General features: G+C 38.1%; 1 protein-coding gene across 2 annotated transcripts in view; it reads right to left on the bottom strand.

Annotated features, from left to right (window-relative positions):
* Window positions 1–1,159: 1,159 nt before the first annotated feature.
* The window catches only part of nhej1 (nonhomologous end-joining factor 1), a 29,098-nt gene continuing 9,650 nt past the window's right edge, over window positions 1,160–20,607 (bottom strand). For both annotated transcript variants that reach the window (XM_079840007.1, XM_079840006.1), the window contains exons 6-8: window positions 9,108–9,294; window positions 5,348–5,430; window positions 1,160–4,772 (exon numbers count right to left, since the gene is read on the bottom strand). In XM_079840007.1, the coding sequence (XP_079696133.1) occupies window positions 4,680–4,772; window positions 5,348–5,430; window positions 9,108–9,294 (363 nt within the window). In that variant the 3' untranslated portion in view covers window positions 1,160–4,679. The remainder of the gene's footprint in view (window positions 4,773–5,347; window positions 5,431–9,107; window positions 9,295–20,607) is intronic.

Below are 20,607 nucleotides of genomic sequence, written 5' to 3'. Positions count from 1 at the left end.
GGGCACTCCAAAAGATGGAGTGTCAAAGATGGTGAAGACGATGGTAAAGTGACCCTCCTCCCCCCAATCTCAGCTTCAGTCCCCGCGCAAGATCACCGGAGGGGGAGGAGGACCAGTCTATTAGGACACCTGGCGCTCACCATCCTTTTACGCACGGAAAGACACCCCGGTAAACGTTGGGTTCCTGAGGCGGTTGGTGCCAGCTCGTCAGTCCTCCTCTCAGGTCTGTAAAACTCGCTTTCTCTCGGTCCAAGCGGAGACAGGGGGAATAAATAGAGAAGTTCCGTTTATCTTGGCACGCGCGTTGAGTCGCCTGCAGGCGGGTCCTAGTTGCGCAGAGCCGCGGTCAGAGTGCGCGTCCCCGCAGCGGTTTCTGGCTCCCGGCTCGGCTGTTTGACTACTGCGCTGTGGCGCGCGGCTCTCAGTAGAGATGGAAATGGAAGTGACCCGAGCTCAGATGCTACTGAAGCAGCCGCACCCTGCCAGTCCTGCCCTCTGTCTGTCTCTGCCCTCCTCTCCACCCCTCCGGGCAGACGCGCTTTATCAGCCCTGCCGCTGCTCTCCCCCTGTACCGCAACAGGCGGCTGCCAAGACGCGAGACAAACAGCAGGCGCATTACAGGTCTGGACTCTCGGACCCTGATGTGTCCAGTCTTTTGAATCTGAGCAGCAATGCTCTACTGCCTGTCAACGGCACGTCAGCACACGCAGAGTACACACACACACACACACACACACACACACACACACACACACACACACACACACACACACACACACACACACACACACACACACACACTATTCTTACACTTTTATATGGTCTATTAAAAGACAATTGATGTTTATATTGTAAGCTCCCCCTAAGTAAAAAAAAAAAAAGTTTTATTGATGCTCATTATTAAACCACTGAAATTATATTAACATTAATAGATTATAAGTTATTCAGCTTATTTCAAATAGCAAATAGTTTCTAAATTCTATAAAACAAATGTAAAATAGAATTTTGTAAAATGGAAAAAAATCTATGCGTATTAAACCACTTAAAATTATAACTTATTTAATTAATAATGTAATTGTATGAGTTATTCAGTTTATATCAAACTTCTATTTTTCTGATTGTATATTTGAAAGTCAGTTAACCATTTAATTATACTTTTACTCTTACTTTTTATTTATAAACTGACTTGGTTATGATTGGCTATGAAAAAGTGGGACAGTTTTTGGTAGATATGTGACAGAAAACTTATTTTAGTTAAGGTGGGACAGATCCTCAGCAAAAGAGGGACAGTGGTTTATAGAATTTAGAAAATATATTTGAAATACTACAAAAACCTAGACATTTTCTGCACCTTAAAAATATAATTTTGGCAAATTAATTATGTCCCAGTTGGGGGATACAGGGACATAAATAAAATAAAAATATGTGTTTGGGAATTGGTAATGTTTTTTTACAGGTGCAAAGTTATCTATCTTGAGGTCATTTGAGGCCACACAAGCTTGTAGTCTAGCTGATCTATCATCGAAATCAGCTTAGACCAGCTGCTGACCATAAATGACCAACATGGTCTAGCTAGAAGTCATGTCAAACCAATCACCATCACAAGGACAACACATACGCTACCGTAAGCTGTCAGGAATATGGACATGCATCATGACATGCAAGCTCATAATAGCACAGCGTTTAATGATCATAATCAGATAAATTGTCCCTCTCAGAATGAGAAAGATCATTGTGCCAATTATTAATTATGAATTGACTGTTAAAAAGACAAATCAATCATGGAACTTATTTGTCCCATTATTGCTGAATCCATATACAATTTTTTTTATAAAGAAAAAAAAAAGATCCACCAATAGTGACCAACAATGTGTTTTAGAATGCTAGATAAAACGTGTTTTAATAAATAAAAAAAAAGAAGAAAAACTTCTCACACAGGCAGGACATTACCAGGACATATTCAAGTCTCCATGCAGTGCAGTGATTGGTGGCCAATTTTAGTTTTACTGACAGACAGTGGAGACAAGACATGGTGTGCCGTCCTTCCCAGGAACTCTAATGTCTTTAAAATAACACTAATGGCTTCTCCACTGAAGACGAATCACCAGTTAAATGCCAGAACTATTACCAAATGATACTGGTAGGAAAATTATGACAGGGCTGTGTCTCCTTCAGTGGCGTAGACATTTTTTTTCTGGTCCGCTGTGACCACACTGTTGACAGCTTGAAGATGTTACTGGTATTGCTGAATACATTTTAATTAGAGAGTGTTTTGGCCAGGCATCAGAAAATAATCTGTGGACAGCAAAAATACTACAGTAAAAAGACTCTTAACTAAATTTAAAGCATTGTGTACTTCATATTTAATTCAGCAGGTCTTAAAGTAGCCGTGCAGTGTCAGACTGTACTATTGGCATGATGTCTGGTCCACTTCACAGATTATTCTGACATGGACGAGGGATCTGGCTAACAGGTAAAACAAGTAACCACAATTCGCTTTTCATGTAATGTTTAGGGATGGATAAATTAACTACACTAAGATAATAGAACGGCGGGAAACGAAGTGGTAGCTTATTCAAACAAAGGCACAGCCAACGAAATTAGAGGAAAATGTGTTGGGTTTGTGGTCAGAATTTCCTGACGATTTAATGGAACATGACCAGTAAAATGAAGCAGAGCATATATTTGTGCTCAAGGATATCCCATTTACTTCCTAGTGAAGACCTCAAACTAAACTCTGAATATCTAATGCCACAAACCTTACAAACTTTGTCACATTCAGTGACTTTCTTGTCTTGTCTTCTTTCTTGGAAACACTAGTTGTAGCAGTCGGTACCCTGTAAAACACAATGGGGTTCCCCCCAACAGACTGATAAAAACCTGTGCATCCTGACTTTCTCCTGCATAGAAAGTAGCCACTCGCTATTTGCAATACACATCTTACACGTCACAATACATATTGCATCTTTACATTTTACACATGCTGCGGCTGACATCAACCCTAATCTCATGTAGCCAGACCTTCAGACATATGGTAGCTGACTCCATGGTAGCTTTCATTGGCCAAGGACCGCCTAAGAGGCCGCCTGACTAACATTCAAAGCAACCAATTACAGTTCGTTTTGTTCAGCGTCACGTTTAGGGACATGGAAATGTATTATTGATGTCCCTACAATAACTAGACATCTTACAAAGACTCTTTGCCGTGAACTTCACATACTTTTGAAAAACCAGCGTTTAGTTGAACCTGATAAGCACTCATTTGTCACAGTAGTAAACATTAGGGCTGGGTAAAAAATATATTGATTTCTCGATTTTAATCGATTTTCATATTAACGAACCGATATTGATTCTTAAATCCAATTAATCGATTAGTCATGCTGTTTTCACTTGATGAATGAACGGAACATTGTAACGCGCCTCCCATCCAATAAATCCAAGCGGCAACCTCCCCCAGTTTCTCTTAAAGCCAATACGAAAGTGACTTCATCGACTGCAATTCATCGACTGGCCACTAGACACTGGCGCGAGATGATCGTTCTGGTGCAGCTACGCTCAAGAGAAGCAGCAGTGCAGAGTGCACATGAACTGATCTTCTCTTCCGCCTTAATACCAGTTACAGCACGAAAAAAATATGAATGAGCATCTGAAAGTGTGTTAAAAGATTCAGTACAACTTACCAAAATCTGTTTCATGTCACATGGAATAGCTCAGCCAGTGTTTCAACCGTGGAAAGAAGTCAGTAAACAATGTCACATAACGTCACATTTACCTCAGAAAAACCATATCCAGTGTCCATAAACTCGTTAGTCAGCCATAAAAATTACCTCTAGAGAGGAACATTTAGCTAAATATATGCACCATATTACATATTCATTATAATTTTTAATATTCTTCAATATTTAATGCATGTATGAATAAATTGGCAAGTTAAGACAGCCACCATTTAAATTTATATATTTTATAATGTAGAAATATGATTATGTAATTCTAAAGTTAATCTTTTAACATCAAATCAGTTCATTTTTACCTTCAATATTATAGTAGCTAGGCTAATGTAGCCTAGTATAGTCTACAACTGACTCCCATGGTTTACAGCATTAGTTAAGAGATTTATTTTCCTTGGGAAAGTTGTCATGTAATGTTCCTCATATATATCCAAAATAATCGATATTGAATTGAATCGGAATCGAATTGCAAGCTTGTGAATCGAAATAAAATCAAATTGTGAAATTTGTGTCAGTACTCATCTTTTATGAGGGGGTTTGGCATCACAAAGGGAGGACCGTTAAAGAATGCAACACACAAGTCTTCTGGAAATCCTGTAGAATACTACCAAACAGAAGACGACTTTGAACCTTTCTATAGGAGTCCCATTTTATGTGCCTTATACATCAGATGTTCAGCCAGCGATCCATAAGCATGACGTCTGAGATTATATCAACCATATACCAGTTGACCTAGAGAGCTTGTATTAAGGAGAGCTTGTATTAAGGAAAGCAATATTTTATTAATTACTTTTAAGACACAAAAACTTTAAGATGGGCATACAGAATAAAATCCAACATTAAAATGTCCATAATCACTTACAAATCTAACCTAAGAGGAATAAAACTGTTTATAAAGCGTTCAATAAAAGTGTCCATATGTGGTGCTATTTGGTTCAGAGGCATGAATTGTCACCGAAAAAGCCCCATTGCTTTCTTCTTCTTCGTCCGTGAGGTGGAACGTTCCTCAGATCCAGCAGCAGCAGTTGAAGGTAACGGGACAGTCTGAAGGAATCATTCAGAATTGGTTTTAGTTCCTTTAAAGGAATATTCTGGGAAACCACTTATAATTGAATTCCTGTTAATTACCGCAGAAAATGATTTAGACAAAAAAAAAATCAGTTAGCAGTTAAATGCAAGTGTAAGGGGAAACCATGCAATGGTGCCTCATAGACATCAATTGTAGGTGCATTTTTGTGCACACGTTTTGTTTTAGTTTAATTTATATTTAACCCAGAATATTACTTTAATCTTATCAAGGTGAGTAACATTTTATAGCCTGTTCAGATTTATGTTAAAATAGTCCTGAAGACTGAAGAACACAGGCCTTTTTTGTTGAACTTCCAGAGCCTCTAAAAACAAACATAGTGGTCCAACTTTACCAGCCTAAGGCTCAGCAATGATGGGTTCACGGTACAATGAGAATTTAAAAAAGTCAGTTACACGTTCTCTAAAACACAGGATTCAAGGCACTACGGTTCTCCGAAATAATTAATTTATTATTTATTTTGTTAAATTGAGACAAGAATAAAGTATAACAATAGAAACAACTATCACATGGCAGAAGGAATAGACCAAACCTGTTTATTGTCTGCCACCAGAGGTCTTCCTGATGATCCTTTGACATTATTCTGTTTTTGAGAAGCCAGTGAAGACGTCACACCTGCACAGCAAACAAGACAAACACCACTCAAAAATTAAAACTGTCATCATTTCACACCCTCATGTTGTTCCAAACCAATATAACCTTACATCTGTGGAACACAAAAGGCTCCAAAATGACAAAATTAAAACATGAAAGTGTTCCATACAAATTCTGAAGCCATACAATAGCTTTATGTGAGCAACCGTAATATAAAGGGGCTATATGTAGAATTCAGAAACCTTTATTATTAGCGACACTGGTGGCTGTTAAGTGAACTGCAGGCAGCAATTTTTTGCTCATGCTTGCTAGCCTGACAAGCCAGACCCACATCAAGATGTTGGGTCTGGGAACACACCATTGGCAGGGCTCAGTCCGAGGGGCGGGATAAATGGTTGTCTTTCAAATTCCCTCTGCACGAAATAGGATAGCACTACAACCAACCAGAGCGCTCTCAGTGGTGAGACAACAATCACAAGCACAAAGAGTCCCATGCTTTCCCACCAGCGGAGGTAGTTGATAGATTAAACTTTTGCCGTATCCGGTTGGAAAAACTCAGAACACATCTTCCTTTTTTAAGAATGAATTAAGTGCCGTTCTTTGTTAGCAGGGAAGTAGCATGGAATTCACGCGGAACCATCGCAACTCTCCCGTCATTATGTTAAGCCCGCCCACCGACTCTATACACGATGTGATTGGCCTGACTAGAGTTTGGTTTTTCAAGCTCGCAAGCCAATGGAGAGTTGCTAGACGACCCTGGCTGCAAATTACATTTGCTGCCTCTAAGGGGCGTCTAGATTTCTAGGCTACATGCTTGCACTTTCCTCTCAATAACAAAATAAACTACAAAAACGACAGCTGTGAGAAACCAGCAGTTAAGAAAGCATCTGATCATAGTGATGTGAATATGTTTACACCAGCTCTGCAATTACTCCGGCATCATAGTCGTCAGATGAGGTAAATAAAATTACACTGTTTTGATAGTTTGAGAATATAGACTATATAGATCTGGCTATGTGAAACTAGTTAGAATTAATCCCTTTATTTTGCATCACACATACATTACAGTACACAATAGCTCTTTCTGCATTATACTGAATATTGTAGAAGCATTTTGTGTGTCAGAGAACGGAAAAGAGGCTCTTATGAGTGCACATACCTGTCACATCCTTTGGATTTCATCTACAGGAATATATCAGTCTACAGGCTTTCATAGACAACCTAGTGTTGTATTCATAAGTAAATTATATTGTGGACTACTATTTTAAAAAAGGAAGTCTGAACTGTTGTGTAATGACATAATATGTGTGGAGAACGGAAGTGAATTAGTAGACAAGATGGATGAAGTTCGCTTCTCCTGTCTCGTGTGCTTCATTGCTTATTAACTCGTGACAGATACCACACCTAGGAAGTCAGGGAATGTCTCGGTTTTTAAGTTGTTACAAGCTGTTCATACATTGGCTATACAAAAAGCAATTAATACATTCAAATTCTTACATATAGCCCCTTTAAGCATCATTTAATTGCCAAAAATCACGCCCATCACTTGCACTGTCAGATCTCATTAAAGATCACTAAGAAATCTAAATTCATCACATATAAACACAGAGCGTATCACTAGCTATGTTTCCATCCAAAGTTGCAAATGTAATTAATGCGCAAAAACGCAATATCGCATGAAAAATCTGCGAATAAAGCACCGTTTCCATCCAGTGAGTCAAAGAGAACATAATCGTCACTTCCTGATAAACTACAGCTAAAAATTACTAAGAAACATAGGAGAAGCCACCATATATAATCATTTTCGTATATAATAAATTATTTGCGTCTCAGAGAAACTCGTGCATCTCAATAAACTTGTATGTAATTTGATGTCATGCTTTCAGAGGCAGATGCTGCTGTTTGGTAACGCAGTCATGTAAGACAGGAGGGAAATATACCAAGCATCTTTGACAACAGACTTCTGAATGACCAAAACAGCATTTCAGATGTTTTGCAAACAATATTTTTCCGCTGGTTACTACAGTTATGCTGTTACATCGCAAAAGTCACATGATCTTTTTTTTGCGCATCAAAGAATTTATTTGATAATGCATTTCCATCTTAGTTTATGCGCATGTTTTCGTATCGGATAGAAAATTTATCCCCCTCAAACGAGCGCATACGTTTTTTATGCGCATTTTTAGAATTTATGCGCATCTTGGCGTTTCCATTCAGCATTTTTTGATGCGATATCCCAAAATGCACATAAAAATAGGTAGATGGAAACATAGCTACTGGCATGTTTGAGCTTCTGTGCTTCCCATTGCTCCATGTATGTGAGTTGATCATGGTTTAGATGTAAATAAAAAACTAAATGAAATCTGTTCATCATAAACCAATCATATCTCTTCACAACACTTGGATTAAACCATTTGATTCATATGGATTGGTTTTACAATGTCTTTATGACCTTTTTGGATCTTCTAAAACCCGCCCACACGGAGACACGTTTAGCTGTATACGTAAAAATGTTTTATTGTATCAGCGTTTCGTCCAGACGGATCCAGCGTTTTAGGAGCCTGAAACCGGTATTTTTTGAAACCGGGTCCCAGAGTGGATAAATTTGAAAACACTCTTGCGTTTTCGTGTGTACAGCCAATCCGTATATTTTGTGAAACAGTGATGTCATCACACCACGTCCCACACGGTAAAGACTAGAAGGGATACAACTACGGTCATTGGGCATGCGCACATCAATATTGCGTCATTTAATTACTGTATTTGCATTATTGTAAGGGTAGGTTTAGGGTTGGGGTAGGTGTAGGCATTAATAAAACACAATCTTGTAAGTAGCAAATGTATTTGGTATTATTTTGCCTCACTTCCAACCATTCCTGTACCCCTTCCAGCCACAACTCTTCTTCTCCGTTTTTAGTGTATTTCTGTGGTAGAATTACAACACCACATACTGGTCTGCCATGTATACTACATCGTTTTGAGTCGGCTTCAGTGGTTTCGTGTGTACGCAGATATTTCTAGAGACGAGGGAAAAAAAAGATTGGATAGGGAACGCTCTGGCTTCGTGTGGATGTGGCCTAAGTTTAGGCTATCTGGACTTTCAATGGAGAGACAGAAACCTCTTAGGTTTAATTAAAAACATATTAATTTGTGTTTCAAAGATTAACCGGTCACTGTGATTTTTACAGGTAAGACATGTTCCTGGAACAACATTTCTGTCCGAAAATTTAGTCCTAACCCTATCCCTACTTCTAAACCTAACCATACCCATAACTTGTCTCTAAAATGACAAGTGTTGATTGCAATGTTGTTCCAGGATCAACAAAGATGTTATACCAGGAGCATGTTGTACTTGATGAAATCAGGTTCACCTATCCCCTTAACATCTGTATATGTCTATTCAAATGTGGAGCATTTAGACGCATCACACCAAAGTTGACATTCATAAATTTTGGTCACGAGACACAGCAACAGCCAATTATATTTGATACCACTAATGTTAAACTTGGCCCTACATGTCAACAGGTGGCAATTCTCAGTTGATAATGTTGAAGCGTAACGCTCCTTTTAAGGAAAAGCGCAGCCAGGACATTCTGCAAAACATTTCCTTTTGCGTTTCACAGAAGAAAGACAGACATATGGGTTTGGAACGATTCCTTTTAGCCATGTTTTAAGCTCAGTGTCTGTGAGGCAGTAACCTGTGGGGAAATCAGTGATTTGTAGGTGATCATGTTCAGCGTCGTGGTTGTCTTCTGCCGCAGGGCTGCTGTCAAGAGAGCGTTTGCGTTTCTGACCCGTTTTCCCCGAGCTCACGGCCATGTACAGGGCCTGCAACTCTGAGTCAAAACCCAAACTGTCCAGCGTCACACCCATCTGTGGAACAATCTAAGAGACAAAAAAAAGAGAGAACGAATGACCAAACCATAAAGAAAGACATTCAATTTTAGTTACTTATTAGTCTCCATAGAGGAACTGTCTTGGACAATTACTTTTCCGAGTCCTATTCATTTCTTTAGATGGAAAACTTTTTTTTAATGGGAAAAAGGGAAATGTGTTTATATATGGATATGATATTGTAGTGTGTAAGAGACTTCTTCCAAAAACATAAAAACTGTTACTTATTTTAATTTGTTTTAAAATGTAATTCATTCCAGCGATTCAAAGCTGATTTTTCAGTCTTCAGTGTCACATGATCCTTTAGAATATTTATTTATAATAGTTCTTAATAATTATTAATGTAGAAAGCAGCTACTAAATACTTATGTGGAAACCGGAAAATAATATTTTCAGGATTCTTTGTTGAATAGAAAGTTCAATGCATCTATTTGAAATAGTAAAGACATTTAGAGTATACATTTCTTTTTTCTTTTAAATCTCATCAAATATCAAATAAAAGAAAAAGAAAATTAATTTACAAAATGCACACAATATTTAATATTTAAATATTTATTCCTAAAGAAATTAATAGTAATCATTAAAATATATATAAAATGTGAAACACACGATGAAGCCAGTCATGTCATTTGCCAGAAAGAAGCTCTTTTACTCTATGTAAAGAGGGCCACCATGTTGAGATCACATGAATAGTCAAACACTAATACTTTCTCTCAGTACAGAATTGAGGAAGATTCTGCCTAACGAAAATTAAGCATTTAAAAAAATACCTCAAAATATGTAGTATGATCATGAGAATTTGGGAGTGAATTGTATTGTCATAAAAATATGCACAAAAAAAAAGTTTAACAGGGTTATGGTAAAGATGACTGCATTCACACATTCCCCAAACACATTCTCTTTCACAACAGAGAGGACACATTCTCAAAATTAGCTCGCCAAATATTGACCTGGTGAGATTGGTGACCACTGGATGAATGAAGGGCCCCTAAATATACGTGTAGACGTTTGGGGTTTACATTGATTTATTTTTATTATTTGTTTGTTGAAATATCATAAAAATAAATGAATGCTTTGAGTTCCTCTTTGGGGACAGAGAGGGCAATGTGAGGAGAGAAGCCACAGTTCATGAGTGTGCACTTCCTGCCTCCCCTCACATCATTTCTCCTCTCCTGGTCTTTTCATTTTTTTCTTCTTCTTGTCATTTCAACTGATCAATTAATTTTTTTTGTTTCAGAAAAAGCATGAAATTAAAACGGAAGCTGAAACTGAAGTAAAACTGAAATATGTAAGCTATAACATCACACCGATACGCAGATCCTGTTTCCTCCACCATCATCTGTGTGCGTTAAAGAGGGGAAGTGTCAGGGAAAAGCGGTTCATGTGTTAGTGCATCATGTTGATACACCTATTCCTAGCTGGTAAACAGCATTGGCTGGTTTTTAGTGGTTTGTGGAAAAACTGTAAACCAATAGATTCTAACGGAAGATTCCAGAGAGTGTCCCAATTCTTGTTTTGTGTTCAACACTTTGCTGGCGAAAGGCAAGTATATACACTTGATAGTAGTCATTCAGTCAAACCCCTCCTCCCTAAAATATCTATTAGGCTACTTCTTTCTCTCAGTTCACCCTCTGCTCTCACACTCCCTATAGTTTTCTTCATTAGTGGTGCATACCAAGACAAACATCACATTAGTATCACACTTAGAACAAATTTGATCACCAGCATTGGAAGGTTTTAGTGGTTTGTGGAAGAACTCTAAACCAATAGACTCTAAATGGAAGATTCCAGATAGTGTCCCAATTCTTTTTTTGTGTCCAGCACTTTGCTGGTGAAGGGCAAGTAGTGTGTAGTAAGATATTGAGACACTACCATTTCATAAAAATGCGACTTATTCGTTAACTTTAAAACTCACAATTACTTTTAACCTTATGATCATTCATTTAGGAAATTCTGTGGCGGTTTCAGCCTTGCACACTTCCATATTTCTTTCTAGTCTGAACAAAGAAAAAACATTATCTCACTATTTATTCTGTTACTTTTATTACAATCTCATATATGCGTTTGGTTGGTAGACCCTATTCAAAGTCAAATCAGTGCCACTTGATTTTGAATTTGACATCAGCAGCAAAATCTTTATTAGCGGATTATGAGTAAGCGTTACAAAAACATGTCTAGATCCCATTTCACCATAAAAGATTTGTAAAATTATTGTTCTCAACTAACATTATTGTTCTTAGCAAGCACATACACTATACTGTTCAAAAGTTTGAAGTTGGTAAGATTTTTGAAAAAAATCTCTTATGTTCAATATATTGATAAAAAAATACGACAATTTAATTTCTTTCTTTCTATTAGAAACTATTTTAAAATGTAACTTATTCCAGTGATGGCAAAGCAGAATTTTTACAAAGTAGTAGGGGTGGGCAATATACTGGTAGACACGATTAACCGGTAGACATTTGTCTTATCGTTAGCCTGTGGTTTTAAGCATTGTGGTTAAAACCAAGTGATTTTAAACCGTTAAAACTCAATAAGCAGCAAAATATAACTCATTTCGTTATATGCGCGAGTTGCCTGAGATGTGCATAGCTGAAGCCGCTGCTCATACAGCGCACAAGTACTGAACCGAGTTATTTTTGCCGCCTAATTGGGCTTGAACCAAGCGGCAACCTCCCGCAGTTTCTCTTGAAGCCAATACGGAAGAGACTTAAACTGCAATTCATCGACTGGCCACTAGAGACAGGCTCCAGAAGGGAGCAGAATCTCATTGAGCCCCATGTTAAAATGCCCAACTTTACAGCAGAAAAAAACATGTTTACAGTCTGGTACAAATTGTGGTTTTGGTCTATACTTCTAACCCTTCATGACAACTGTGAGGGGGGTGAATTTTTTAACTCATTTGTTTACATTATATAAAGCCTTCAAGTTCTGCATAATTAAGGGCATGGCCACTTTGAGTGACAGGTGGATAGCCATTTATCTGCTGTCTTTTAGTCATTGCGTCACCTCAGCTCCACCCACGTCCCGCCTCTTCGCCCATTTTCTATTATCCGGGAGTGACGAGCGATGACGCGCTGCCAAGATGGCAACGGCCAGCTCTTCCTACGCTTCAAAACTGCTCTTCAGAATCCTATGAGTGACGTCACGGACACTACGTCCATATTTTTTTACAGTCTATAGCTGCGTTTCCACCGCAGGAACTTTCCCCAGGAACTAGGAACTTTGGGGTGGTACTCGGTGTGTTTCGACTGCAGGAATCAGGATCTAAATGAAGATCCGGGTAAATATTTCCCCCTCCAAACGGCCCTGCTCGCGAGGTAGTACTTTTTCAAAGTTCAGGAACTTTCAGGGGTGTGACTTGGGCGCTGAACATGCTGATCGTTTGAGCTCATACAGCATTTTATTTCAACCAGCATTTTTAAAAGTCTTGCGAGGATCGTTCTGCGTTCAGTAAATATCAGTCTTGCTCTTTCTGTCTGATGGCGCGCGTTCGTCTGAGCCATCTCGCGGTCAATGTCCGTAATAGGTGATAACATACGTTGTCTTATTTTAAATCTAGCTTTACAAGCTTTCAGAATACGCTTTAGTATCAGTGCTCATCTCTTTTCCGCCGTTTTGTTAATTACATCTTTAGTAAACCAATACATAACTAGCAAAAGCAGCGCTGCTTGCATCTCCTCCATACTTGTTATTGTTGCAGACAGCATCGCACAAAAATTATTACTGTCCGTCGCTGACTGGGAGGAACAGTCGCGCGCAGTCCCACGTCTCTGGACTAATTTGCCTAATCTTCACGGTACTTTAGACCGCAGTGGAAATGCAGACAGTAGCAGATCTGGGGGGGAAAAAGTTCCTGTAAAAAAAAGTTCCTAATACAAATTGTTCCGGGTAATTTCGGTGGAAACGGGGCTTATGGCTTGAACGCTTAAATACTCATACTTATGTGTCAAAATGCCACGTATCATTGTAAACAGTCATCTTAAGTGAACGTAAACAGCTGATAAAGAAAACGCATGTGTAACAGTATATTGGATCCATGCACTCAGTCTTAAAGGGACAGCAGCCTAACTGTGCATTCACACCGCCGCCGGTGAGAGCGTCAAACTTCGCTCTGGCCGCCCTGCCATCGACGCTGTAGAAAGATTTGTGGACGCGCTGCCGCTCTGACATAGATTGAATGCTTGGTCTTTTTTAAAACTGCATTTAAAGTGTTTGCAAAGCAAACAATCGGCGTTTGTGCAGACTGACCACAGGTAGGGTATAACCGTATAATATAACCTCATTAAATAATTTAAATGTGAAAGTTAAAAAAAAAGCAGATCGATGGAAAGAACTTAATAATTATAGTTACATGTTTGCTAACGAAATAAACCAATTAAAAAATTTTTTGTGGTGTATAAATAATGTTGCGCGCCTTCTTATCAAACCCGCCGCACCAGCAGTGATCAACCTCTCCTCTATTTTGCTTGGGAACTAATGTGGTCGGAACCAAAGTTTACAGCACTGCGTTCTCTGGAATCCTCTCAAGCGGAGCACTTCTACATTCCCATTGGTTGCCGCCGAACCGCGTCTGAGCTCATTACCATAAAGTTGACCTGATTTCAACTCTCCTCGATGCCCAAATCGTCCAAGACGTGCCGTGCCGCTCTCGCCAGAGCTCGCCGCCCGGCTCCCATTGAGAATGAATGACTTCCGGCCACTTTGACGCTCTCGCCGGCGGCGGTGTGAACACACAGTTATATACCTGATGTGTCATTAATGTTAGTCAAACAACAAAATAGAGAAAATCAGAAAATCTGATTCACTTTTGTCACACTTATTACTTTATACAATTTATGTAGGCTAGTATTTTTTATTTCTAGTGCTTGAAGTTTTTCAGGTAGGCGTATTTCTTTGTTCTATTGAAGTTTGTTGTCATATTGCTTGAAGTTAGTTTATTTGTTCTTTTTTATCACTGTGTTTATTTGTCTTCAGTAAAGACTTTTTTATGTAGGCAATTATAAAATTTCAATGGTATTAAATTTTGATGATTTAAAAAAAAAAACTTAAAGCACACATAACTATACATCATTATCGCAAAATAAAATGATCATATTTTGATATAAGATTTTGGTCATATTGCCCACCTCTACAAAGTAGTTTAATAAATAGGGAGGGAAATGTGCTGAAAAGTACAAAAAATAGACTATTCTATACAATCTATTCATATCTTAAAGCTACACTGTGTAACTTTTTTAGTTTGTTCTTAGCTAAAAACACTTAGTTCTTTCAAAAATATATGTGCTCATTAATGCATATTTACTTCTTTCAAGTAATAAAGTATTCTCGTAAGTTTATAATATGCCATTGAAAATACATACGGGTAAGGGGTTCGAATGCGGGTCGCCATTTTGCCCCTCCATCTTGAAAGTACATCAGCCAAAGAGGGACATACCTGTGAATTCAAGCTTTGCCTTTCGCATTTTAACACTCGATGGCACCGTGTCGAATGTGGACGAGGTCGAACTGGAAGCCATATTAATCTTGGACTAAATCGGCCACCGTAGGAGTTAAAACGAAATCGGAATTGAGAGGAAGAGAAACTAATATTCACTGGATGGTCATATACCTTTTAACTGCTAGATGGGGGAAAATATCACACAGTGTAGCTTTAATAAATATTTTTGATTTTAGGGTGAGATATGACCCAGACCTATCCTTGACCGGTTTAATGGGCTTTACCCATTTAGAAACAGTGAATATAGGGAGAAACTGAGCATGTTTTCTTTTATTACCTGATTTTGAGCCAAAATCAAGCAACACACACAGTGACACACGCACATGGTTCACTATCTTTGAGGGGACTCTCCATAGACGTAATGGTTTTTAAACCTTATCCATCCCCTTACACTAACCCTACCCCTAAACCTACCCATCACACAAAACTTTCAGCATTTTTCCATTTTCAAAAAAAATCATTCTGCATGATTTATAAGCTTGTTTCCTCATGGGGATCTCAATTTATGTCCCCACAGTGACACGAGTCCTCATGAGTCAGTGTGCATTTAGGTTGACACACAGCCAGTCTCAGACACACAATCTATAGAGAAACAAATAAAGGCAGGTGAGGTCTTAAATGGGCATCGTTGATTAAACCCAGAGAAGAGCTTCATTTTATAGTCCTCTATAAATCTGTCCTCACTCTCATGCAGTGAAACCCCTCCTCCTAAAAATATCTATTACCTCTTTGTCCCAGTTCATCCTTTGTCTCACACTCCCTTAGTTTTCTTTATTAGTGGTGCATACTAAGACAAACATCACATTATTATCATACTTAGATTAGGAATTTGAACACACTTTAGAACAAATTATGTGGCTTGTTGAGGAGAGGTGTGTTTACTTTTCTACATGACTGGACAATTTTCACAGCATGGGCAGACAATAAAACAGGTAAAAACTCCCAGAACTCCCTAGCAACTGCATAACGACCAAATCAACACCTTGATAACCATAGAATAAGGGTTAGGGCTATCATGGTAGCACCTTTTCCATGGGAAAGCACCACTACACTTCCTTTAGAAAGCATAAAAGTGTAGTAATGTGTAGTTGTTATCTCTTTTTGCGATCTATTTTTTTATTTTCTACGACGTTTCCATTGATTACATTTACGAGAGGGACTTGTGTTTGACGGGATGTTACTCTTGTTTTGGCTGGCAGGGCAGCTCTTCTCAGGGGTTCAAAGTAGGCAGAGTAAACCACAGCCCAGCTACAGCTAACTAATTACAGATCAGAGCTCACCCTGTGGAAAACTGGAGCAGAGCGACAGAGGGAGAAGGAATAACAGAACGAGAGACATCTGACCTCGTGAAGCGGTCCTGAATGGGTTTCATGGTTATCAGATTGGGGTGACTATAAAGGCCAGGAGCCAAAAGCTTCAGTTACAGGGAGATGTCTTGAGCTTCAGCTGGAATTAAGGCATGGACACTGACAGTTTCTAGTGTCTAACAATAAAACACACACTCACACAAGAATGTAGCAGTTACGGGGGACATGTTTCCCCATACTTTACCCCAAAAAAACCCTCCCCACAAAATCTGCTAAATCCATACTACATTCTTAAAAATAAAGGTTCTTTATTGGCATTCATGGTTCAGAGAACCTTTAAAGGGAGAGTTCACCCAAAAATGAAAATTGTCATGGTTTACATACTTACCCACATGTTTTCTTTCTTCTGTTGAACACAAAAGAAGATATTTTAAAGAGTGTTGGTAACCAGGCAGTTGACGGCACCCATTGACTTCCATAGTATTTCTTTCCTACTATGAAAGTCAATGGCTACTGTCAACAGTTTGATAACCAACATGTTTTAAGAAATCTCCTTTTGTGTTCAACAGAAGAAAGAAACTCATACAGGTTTATAACAACATGAGGGCGAGTAAGTGATGGCAAAATTTTGGGGTGAACTATGCCTTTAACATCCATGGAAACTTTCCATTGTACAAAGTTTCTTTGGATTATTAAAATGTAATTCACACTAAGAAAAAAAGAGGTTATTTTAAGAACTGGTTCTTCAATGGAACTGCTCTGACCACCCACACCTATGTTTTTTTTTTGTTTGTTTGTTTTTTTTTGAGAAATTTGAAAATTCTCTGGTCTTAAAGATGACAGCAGCTCAATACTGGGGACAAACTTGTCATTAGCATTTACATGATGATTAGTTAAAGGGGTACTTCAGTGCTGGGAAGATGAATGTGTATTTAAACTGGGTCATTTAAGTAGTAGAAATGTGAAATTATTTTTGAATGTGTTGCCTTCTAGACTGAGAAAAGATGTGTGGATGAAAGACAACAACTCCCAGAATGCACTTGCTTTGCTGCCTTACGAGGCCACTCCCAAAGCCACGGCTACCTGGTTATCACTTGCCCACCATGACATCGCCCCCACAGTCGTTTTGATTTTCATAGTGATACAATCATTTCGTTAATTTAGAGAATAAACACTACAATTAAAAACTGAACGTGTCTTTTAAATAACATGCGAGTGAGCCGAACGAAAGGCCCGGCAGAAACGCAGCAGGAGTCAGATTTCATTCATCACGAGAGAAGAGCTGAGCAGAGTTGAGGCAAGCATGGCAGTCATTCACTGCGTGTGTCCAGTCTGGCGCGTTTTCAGATCATGCCTATGGAAGCTTAACTTTCAAAGGAATTCATTGAAAAGTTGAAACACTCACTTTGCTCTGTACCGCTCCGTTATGAATGCCCGAACAGAGCGGCAGTGCGCATTTACATTCTGCGAGTGAGATCCCTGCTCTATGGGTGGGTTGAAAACATACGGAACTAGCTCCTTCTACTGGCTGTAGTCTTTAGCCTCTCGGCAAAAAAAAAGACGATATTTGCATCATCGGAGGATTTTTTTCAGAAATAAAATGCAGAATTCTCTCGTTTCAGGGGGATATGAGGGGGGAAAGTACCATAATTTGAATATAATACAGATTTCTACTGATACAAAGCTTAATGCTAAATCGCTGAAGTAACACTTTAATTCATTGCAAAGCTAATTGTTAATAAAGGTTGTTAAAAATGTAAATGTTAATTATTAGTAATGATGATTAAAAATGTCCCACATATGTATTGTTCAACTTTATCTATTTGTATCTTTTGGTAACCACATTATGACAGCACAAACATGTATGCATCTTTTATTCTCACAAATATATTATATGTAAAAGAAATATGTTGAGGAGTAACTGAAATAGGCATTCTGTTATCATTTCTACACATCAACAACATTAGCTCCTGATCTATTAAGGAGAGACAGACAAAAGACCATTCAAAAGTTTGAGTTTGACTTCATCATTGTGATCCGAAACTCATTTAAAAGAGTGTTCCAAGACCCTAGGACTTTTGTCGCATTTGAACCACGAATATACACACACACACACAAATTGACTGAATTCAAGGAATTTTGTTGTTGACATTTTAAAAATTAACAAATCCTTCCCTCGCTGGTCAATTTGACCCCCTTAGGAATGAATGGAATGCGAAGTATTGTGATTTATTGATAAAATCTAATCATTTAAAAGGTAAATTAAAAAATAACATTAAAAAAGAAAAAATATATTAAAATGAAATTAAAAAAGCTTTCTGGACAAAACAAATATGTATAATTGTAGGGTTTCGGTTAATTTTTTGTCATATTAGTCATATATCCTTATAATTTACCATCAGTGTCATATGATCCTTGATAAATCATTCTAATATGCTGATTTGGTGCTCTTATTATTAGCAATGTTGAAAAAATTTGTGCTGCTTAATATTTTTGCACTTTTTTTCAGGATTATTTGATTATTTTTGTTTGAAACACCGTTCTTGTGTAATCTATCCTGCATTCCCATTCAGGATGGATAATGCTTTGTATGCAGCAAGAAGGAACAGCCAGATGAGAACAGAGTACAAGCCCTAATACTGATCTCAAAAAAAGAGGACACACAAATCAACCCCCTAAACCTGTAAATATTAAACTGCTGCATAATTCGACCCCATACCAACAGTGCTGATGATATCAAATTGTTGTTCATCTCCTTAGTGATCAGACTTTATAATATTTACTTGACGGAAGACAGAAGCAATGATCAAAGAATCCTATGTTCTTGAGCAGCAAATCGTCATATGACACTGAAGAGTAATGATACTGAAAAAATTCAGCTTTACCATCACAGGAATTAATTGCATTTTAAAATATATTCAAAGAGAAAAATTATTTTACATTTTTTTCTTAAAATATATATCTTAAAATATTTCACACTGTTTTTACTTTTTATTTTGGATCAAATAAATGCAGCCTTGGTGAGCATAAAAGACCCCAATCTCTTGAACGATTGGACATCTACATTATATGTCTAATATGATACAGGATGGTTTAGGGTGTTTTTGCTGGCCTTTAGGTTCAGTAAGCTGGATGGGCCGGTGTGGCAGTGGGAAGGGTCACTCCATCAGTGCCAAACCAAAGCTGGTTTCTCAACTCACCCAGTCAAATTTTCTCTTTTTATGCTTCAACCCTAAAAAACCAACAGTTTGCGTCATTGAAACACATTCACACAGAAATGTATTCAACCCCAAAAGACCTGCAAAGAGGACAGCACGTTCACTAATATGGACCCTAAAACAAGTCTTTGTGTTAATCAAGCAAAGTACACACACGCCTACTGAAAACATAAAGAAAACGTTCACACTCTCCTCTCCCCTTAAAAAACCTGAGCATGCGTCACCAGCGTGGGGTAGACATTCGCAGTCTTTTAAATTCAACTTTACAAACTCATGGAAACATGTCTTCGCTTAAGTTTTGACCGCCAAAAGACAGCATTTCAAACAGGCCTATCCATCCATCCATCAAACACACACTCTCAACCAGGCTTCTGCCGATCAGGAATCTCAAGAACGGACTCCATTTTTCCAGAGACTCGCTATGTTTGTTTGGCATTTCAGTGAGACATTTTTCCAAACACGCCTTCATTTTAATTCTGACTTGGGTCTTAAATGATTCTTCAGTGTGGAGTGGAATTTCCCATTGTATTGCGAGACAGCAGCAGTCAAATGACTTTGATATGTCCAAAAAAATCAAATAACGTGCAAGCTCACATTTCAATAGACACAACAAGTATTTCTGCTATAGAAAATAATGGCAAAAAGCCCCCGAAATTCTGGGAAATAGCCCTAAAAATCAAATTCAGAGAGCAAATATTGGCACTTAAAAAAAACTGGTAACACTTTAAAAAAAGGTCACATTAGTTAATGCATTAACTAACATGAACTAACAATGAGAAATATATTTTAGAGGGTTTATTAACCTTTGTTAATGTTAGTAATAAAAACACAGTTGTTGTTTGTTCATGTTAGTTCAAGGTGCTTCAACTACCTTTTGACCTTAAATGTTCAGATTAACATGAACTAAGATTAGTAAATGCTGTAGAAATACTGTTCATTGTTTGTTTGCATTAAAGGGATAGCTCTATATGACATTCTTCTTTCAGACGAATGAAATAAGAGTTATATTAAAAGTCCCGTGGCATGAACATTTCATTTTATGAGGTTTTTTAACATTAATATGAGTTCCTCATGCCTGTATATTGTCCCCAAGTGGCTAGAATTTTTGATTGGTGTAAACCGAGTTCTGGCTGTCTTTCTCTGCCTTTGAGAAAATGAGAGCTCAGACAAGCCGATCTGGAATCTTCCCTGTATGTCGTCATACGGGGAACGGTTACCTCCCCTTCCTCTGCTTTGCCCGCCTAGAGAATTTGGAAGAAATGGATTCTGTTTATTTTAC

This window comes from Gobio gobio, assembly GCF_949357685.1.
Source record: "Gobio gobio genome assembly, chromosome: 17".
Lineage (NCBI taxonomy): Eukaryota > Metazoa > Chordata > Actinopteri > Cypriniformes > Gobionidae > Gobio > Gobio gobio.
This window is presented reverse-complemented; position numbering and strand designations above follow the sequence as displayed.